Source organism: Balaenoptera musculus, chromosome 5 (assembly GCF_009873245.2).
Source record: "Balaenoptera musculus isolate JJ_BM4_2016_0621 chromosome 5, mBalMus1.pri.v3, whole genome shotgun sequence".
NCBI classification, from domain to species: Eukaryota; Metazoa; Chordata; class Mammalia; order Artiodactyla; family Balaenopteridae; genus Balaenoptera; species Balaenoptera musculus.
Genome location: NC_045789.1, coordinates 53,765,606 through 53,772,807, shown reverse-complemented (window position 1 = coordinate 53,772,807; position 7,202 = coordinate 53,765,606). Strand labels below are relative to the sequence as shown.

Genomic DNA, 7,202 nt, shown 5'->3' with positions numbered 1-7,202 from the left:
TATTGATATTAAATAATAACTAGGAGTTTTTTAGTTATACTTATGTTGTTTGCATATACTACATATAACACATATATATGTAAATTAAAAGTTTTAGTTATTAAAGAAACTAAGAGGCTAAATTTTTGTCCGATAAATCAGAACAACAAGTCTAGTGTTTGAGGTCTTACATTTGAGACCTGGATGTGAATACAGCTGCATCTGTAGTCACAACCCTGGTGACAGATGACCTTGTATCCTATGACTACTTGTGTATAAGAAGCCTTGGTTCAACATACATTAATGAGACATAAAAAGTGATTTTGAAAACCTAGTAATTCACCTAATTTTTTTTCCAATGTAATTTAAAGTATTCTGAAATCAAGTACATGATTTTAAAGAAGAAAGATACAGTTTTTAAAAAGTATATTGTTTTATTGAGTCCTAAACAAATGAATAATAGTTGATAGCAGCTAGTCTATATTGAGAGCCTGCTGTGTACAGACACTGTTCCAAGTAATTTATTTGTAAGCATGTATTTAATCCTCATGATGATCTGAGGTAGGTACTATTTTTATTCTCACTGCAGAAATGAAAGAACTAATGCACAGAGATGTTAAGGACACACAACTTATACGTGGCAAAGCCAATGTTCAAGCTCAGGCAGCCTGGTGCCAAAGCCTGTGCTCTCCACCCCTAGACCTGGGGCTGGTTTAAGCCCCAACGTCATTCACTCATTTGACAAATTAAGTTTATTTACCTTAAAACTCATAGAGGCATTCCTTTCCATTATAACAAACCTTTATATAATGTACAATATATGCCAGGCACTATCCTAAGTGCTTTGTACAAATCAACTCTCCTAACCTGACATTCTGGTAGGCATCTGACTTGTCAGAGAACTGAAGACTTATAAAAGCACCATATGCTAATGTAGGTATATCTAAATAAATAATTGGATGTCTCCTTCCAACAAAAATCTAGAGTGCTTGTTTTGTTATTAATCATTTGAAGCTCAACTCTTCTAGCCTAGGTCCCATTGGTTCCTTTTATCTTCTACCCATGGAAGAGTGTTCCCAAGAGTTGTCTTTATTCTCCTTTTTGGTCTAACTCCAAATGATGCATGGATGGCAAGATGCTGTTAAAGAATAAATCAGAAATGCTTAGTAACAATACAACATGCATCCTGAAGCTAGTGCTTGTGTGTATAACCCAATGTTAACAGCAAGTTCAGATACATTTAAACATCTTTTAAATGGCGACTCTCGTGGTTAATGATAATGATCTGTATTACTATTTATAAACCCAGGTTAGAGTTCAAATTATATTACAAATCCCACACTTCTCCATTCTAGCCATTGAATGTCCAGTCATCAGTCCTAGAATGTTGAAGCCCTGAATCCTCAGGGATGATTGCTGTTTGATATTTTGCTATATGAATCCCAAGTGCTCCAAGTACTGTATGAGGTAAGATTTTGACAGCCCTGGCAGCTCTTCATATCCTGTGGAAAGTGATGTTCCCCATCTTCACTTGGGGGAAACAATTTATAAATATTCATCTGATTAATAAGATCACAGTTTCTCTTGTGAGTGAGGAGTTGGTGCTACTTGTCATTTGCTGTGTCTTCTTCGCTTAGGGTAGAGAAATACTTCTGTCACGTGTACACAAAGTCCACCTCATGATATTAGATTGGTCTGACTCTGAAGGACTTCTTGACATCCAGCACAAGCACTGATTCATACCACAAGAATATAAATAATACACAATATGCAAGAGTTTTAGCTCTGTGTGCCTTGGATAAAATTCATGGTCAATTCACACTAGATACCAGTCTTTGAGGCAATCCAACCTCGATACTGACTCACTCTTGTGTAGACCCCAGGTTTTTGGGGAAGAGCACATGATTGTCCCCAACTTACTATACCGACAAGGTACCAGATGTCATGATTATCATAAACCAGAGGTCCACCAGAATCTCCCTAGAGAAAAAAATATATTTAAAATTGTTAACATTTAATTCAGTAGGAAGGTCACTGCAATCATCTCTCTTCCACAGGAAAAATGGAAAGTGGTACACAGAACATGCAGCAAACTGGAGATAGATTATATGATGTTTCTCTCAACTGAGTTAAAACTTTGTGCTAAACTTTAAAGTGAATTGTCTTCTGGAAAGACTAACATTCATATGGAATGGTTACATTATTTCTGATTCAGCATCCCTAGATTTTTTTGCTGGTTTTATTAGACCCTTTAAGCATGGGGTTTAGTAAGCATTTATCTAAAATATTTAACATGAGGTTGGTATTTGTGCATAGGCGGAAATTTTCTGTGATCTCTTCTGAATGTCTTAGCTTGACTGTATTTTATGGACCTAATCTTGGTCTCCTTTTCTGTTACTCACCTAGTTCTAATTTATGTTTGCTTTCTGAATTTTATATAGACCTTCTTAAATCTCTTTTGGATCAAGGAAGATTAAGTAAATAAACAGTTGTAAGTGTAGAGGTTAAAATTGTGGTCTCAGTAGTTGAACTGCCCAAGTTTCAGGTCTAGTTCTATTAATTACTGGTTGTGTGACCTGAGGTAAGATATACAGGGTAACCTCTCTGTGCCTCTTCCACCTCCTTCATTTATTTTTTCTTTTATCAGCTATTTATTGAATTCCTATTATGTGTCCCAGGCATTCGAATGGACATTGAGGATAAAACGATGACCAAAAATGAACAGTCCCTATGCTCATAGAGCTTGACATTTAGGTTAAAAAAAAAACAATATTAAATAAGCCTACACATATGCAAAATGACAACTGTGATAAGTGCTATGGAAACATACAATAGGGGGATTCGACTAGTCAGGGAGGAAAGGGATGTTTCCCTTGATGAGATGTAATTGAGCTGGTATCTAAAGGAAGAGAAGTAAGTCATGAAAAGAAAGGTGTGGATGAAATGTGTTCTAGACAGAGGGAACAGCATGACAAATGCTCTGGGCATGAAGGAGCCTGGCATATGCAAAGGCCTGTAGAAAGGGGGACTGGAGAGAAGACAGCAAGGGGGCAAGTGGTACATAATGAGGCCATAGAGGTAAGGAGAGACTAGTCTATATGGAGCCCTGTGGGTCTTTTACAGACGGTTTTGATTTTTATCATAAGATAAAAACAAAGGTAAACCACTGAAATTTTAAGCGTTTTAAGGAGGGGGTTGACATGATCAGATTACATCTTGTTAGAAACTGTCCTGGCATTCATTTGACTAATGCACTAAAGGAGCATAAGAATGAATATAAGGGAGATAAACTAGACGGTTAATGTGGTTGGGGGGTGGAGGGAAGGGAAGGGGAGGAGAGAGAGGTTGAGAGAAGAGAGAAAGGCAAGAGATGGTGGAGAGAGATTTAAGGAGGTAAAACCCATGGGATTAGGTAATCAATTGGATATGGGATAAAGAGAGAAATTAGAATGATTTCTAGACTCTGGCTTATTTAACATAATGAAAGGGGATGCCATTCATAGAGATACAAAACATAGGAAGAAGATCAGGTGGGGAGGGGAATAAGAACAGAATCAGGTACAATATTTGAATCTGCGATGCCTTTGAAACATCCAACTGGAGCTGCCAAGTAGGAATAGAATATATAAGTCTGGAGGTCAAAAGGGAGGTTAGGACTAAAAGTATAAATTTATGAAACATCAACAAAAAGATGATAATTGAAGCTATGAAAGAGAATTAGATTCTCTGGGGAGAAAGTATAGAGTGAAAAAAGAAACAGGCATAGGATAGGTTAACATGTATTAGATGGGATTAAGAGAATGAGCCTGAAAAGGAGACAGAGAAGGAGCAGACAGATGTAGGATAAAAATCATTACAAGCCAAGGGAAGACGATATTTCAAGAAAGAGGGAGTGGTAAGCATTTTTAAATGCTGTTAAGAGGTTAAAAAAAAAAGAAGACCAAAAAATTTGTATAGCGTCATTAGTGGTTCATTGAAAACATCAGGAAGAGAGATTTTGATGAAGTAATAGGGCAGAAACCATACTGAAATGGTTTGAGGAGTTAGTGGGAGGTGAGGAAATTGAGACCATGGGTAGAGACATTTTTGCAAATATTTGGTGGTAAAGAGATAAGATGAGAAGCTAGCTGGAGGCATTATGGGTCAAAAAAGAATTGGCTATTTCTTTTTTTCCCTAACTTAAGAGATCTGAATATAGAAGGATCTAGTTACAAGAGAAATGTTGAGTCTGAAAAGAGAGAGAGAGGACATAATTGCCAGTGTAAACTTCCCTAAAGGCCAGCAAGAAGAAGAAATGGAGCAAAGGAGAAGGGACCAGCCTTAGCGAAGAGGCAGCTTCTCTGTTGTAATCTAAGCTGAAGGTGGATGACAAGGGTCCGGATGAAGGCATGTCTGTATGCTTGGTGCTGGGAACATGGGGAAACTCCCCTCTTTTGACTTACATTTTTCTTTGAAAATTGGGAAACAAAATCATCAGTTGAGAATAAACAGGCAGGAGAAACTGGAAGTTAAGGAAAATAGAAAATGGCAGAAGAATTCAGAGAAAGGTAGATTTAGAAAAAAACAAACTAACAAAAAGAGTAAGGTTGTCAGTTTTGTTATCTGGAACCTATAGTGGAACGATGGGTTCTCTTGTATTTTTTCCAGGAGCATTTGACTTCCCAGATACAGGCAGAGAGAGAGAGAGAGACTAAATAATTGAGTTCTTCCAGGTTTGGGACTTTGTCAGACAGAAATACTGGGAAGAGAGAGCATCACGTGGGCTTGGGGTATTAGCAAAAGTGTTTAAAAAATGATCACAGGGACTTCCCTCGTGGTCCAGTGGTTAAGACTCTGTGCTTCCACTGCAGGGGGCAGGGCTTTGATCCCTGGTGGGGGAACTAAGATCCCACATGCCGCAAGGCGCGGCCAAAAAAAAAAAAAGATCACGGTGAAATCTAAATTGGACAAGTGGATGGTGGAAGAAAGGAAAGGATTAATGGGATGTGAAATAGCAGAGAAGCTGTGCTCTACAGGTCTCTATGAAATTGAAGAAGGATGATATTCAGCCAACAAATATTTGTGCCAGGCACTGTTTTAGGTGTTGGTAATACAGCAGTAAAATAAAATAGTTGCTCTAAAATGTGTGCCTTCATGGAGCTCACATTCTAGGTTAGTGAAAGAGACAGATAATAAGCCAGTTAAATAAAATATGTTGTGTGCTGAATGGTGCAAGAGCTAAAGATAAAAATAAAACAGAGAAGGGACACAAAGAATATATGTGTAAGTTGTGTATGTTGTGGGGTGAGGTTTGGAAGGTTGGGTTGTAACAGAGTGTGGCCAAAGAAACAGAAGTAGTTGAAAAGCAGGCAGAAGGATTGAGGATTGTTGTTAAATAGGATGACTTGGGGATTTAGTGTTGCTGGAAATGGAATAGTTTTTGGTAACAAAGCTCAAGGTGTGACCCTAAGAATAGGTGACTGAGGAGGAGTGAAGATCACTGGAGGTTAGGAGATCTAGGAACTAAGAATCCAGAGTTTAAATGAGTTGACGTTAATATTGCAGGCCTTGGGATGGAGACGAAATCTGTTTCAGGTGTCAGTCATGAAAGAATGAAAGGGACAAAGTAGAGAGATTTGGAGGTGGGAGAATAAAAACAAGATGCATGAGAGATGATGATAGAGCTGAATAAAGTGGTCTTCAGAGGAGAGGTTTCTCTGTCTTTTGATTACAAATTTGTTTAAGAAAATAACAATAGATCATAAGAGTTATTGTGTGAACCAGAAATTTGGAGCAATAGACTTTAATTTCCTAATTTGTAAAATAGGGATAATTATAGTAATGCTTCAGTCTCATTATATTAAATGAAATAATGTATAAGAAAGTGCTTAGCATTGTTTTGGCATAGTAAACACTCAGTACAATCATTTTTGTTATCATGTTTATTTAAGCAAACTGAGTCTTTGGTAAAATTCATGTCATTTTTTTCTCCCAGGTAAAGTATATGCCCAAAATAGAAATAGTTAACGGAAACTTTCCTTTTAAAGTTTTGACCTTGACTTTGGACTTAACCTTACATGCATCTACTTTTCCATCCATGAATCCAGCACACAACATTCCTGAAGTTATCAGGCCATCATACACATCCTTTCTGTTACACACATCAGTGCTTATGGTTTCCACCCTGGCTTGCCGAAGTCTATTTTGTGTAGGTCCTATTACACAAACAAATGTAAAAACGAAAAACATGTTCTTTGAATAGAGCTATATCTAAGACTCAGAAGACACATAAATTGTATATTCCTAGGAGCAAAAGCATTAAGATTGTTTTATTATTTTATTATTGCCTAATTTTATTTCCTGTGTCATAAATGTCTACATGCAAGGAACAATACACATACATGGCCCAATATTATATCATATTTGTGGCTCTTCAAGAGTTATTGGAACCCTCAAAACTACATGCAATATTGTGTGTGTATGCCCTTTTTTTTCATGAGAAGAGGGTTCATCACACTGATCTTGTCCAACTTCACATTTTTCCATGTAAGGAAATTGAGGCTCAGAGAAGTTCATTGATTTTCCAAAAGCTACTCAAGAAGAAACCAGGATACAAGCTGCACAGGTCTATTTGCCCTACTCTATGCTGTATAGCAGCTGTCCCCAACCTTTTTGGCACCAGGGACCGTTTTCGTGGAAGACAATTTTTCCACAGACCAGTGAGTGGGAGGATTGGTTCAGGCGGTAATGTGAGCGTTGGTTCAGTTGGTAATGTGAGCGATGGGGAGCAGCAAATGGAGCTTCTCTCACTCGCCCGCTGTTCACCTCCTGCTGTGTGGCCCGGTTCCTAACAGGCTGCAGACCGCTACCGGTCCACGGCCTGGGGGTTGGGAACCCCTGCATGTTACTTCAGGTGTTTCAAAACATGAGAAACAAAACAAATGCCCAAGATACACCAACAATATGACACCAGCAGAGAGCAAGGCCAGTGGTTAGGAGGAGAGAATACTGCACAACTGAGTCTCAAAACATTCACAAAGCACTTTCATGTTTATGATCATTATATATCCTCATTAAAATTAGGAAGAATTTAAACCAAAAAAAGTATATGAAGTATATGCTAGCCGGGAGTGTTTATATCTGGCAAATATACAATTTGTAATACTTTACTCCCTTGTACTCCCATAGCATTTTGTTCCTTCTTATAGTATCTAAAACAGTCTGTTCTTTTCATCATGTTATTG

At 37.8% G+C, this 7,202-nt stretch overlaps 1 protein-coding gene across 1 annotated transcript in view; it reads right to left on the bottom strand.

The window, feature by feature from the left end:
* Positions 1–1,800: 1,800 nt before the first annotated feature.
* TMPRSS11F (transmembrane serine protease 11F) overlaps positions 1,801–7,202 on the bottom strand; it is an 87,482-nt gene continuing 82,080 nt past the window's right edge. The window contains 2 exon segments of the mRNA XM_036852237.1: positions 1,801–1,959; positions 6,031–6,173. Of these exon segments, the coding sequence (XP_036708132.1) occupies positions 1,801–1,959; positions 6,031–6,173 (302 nt within the window).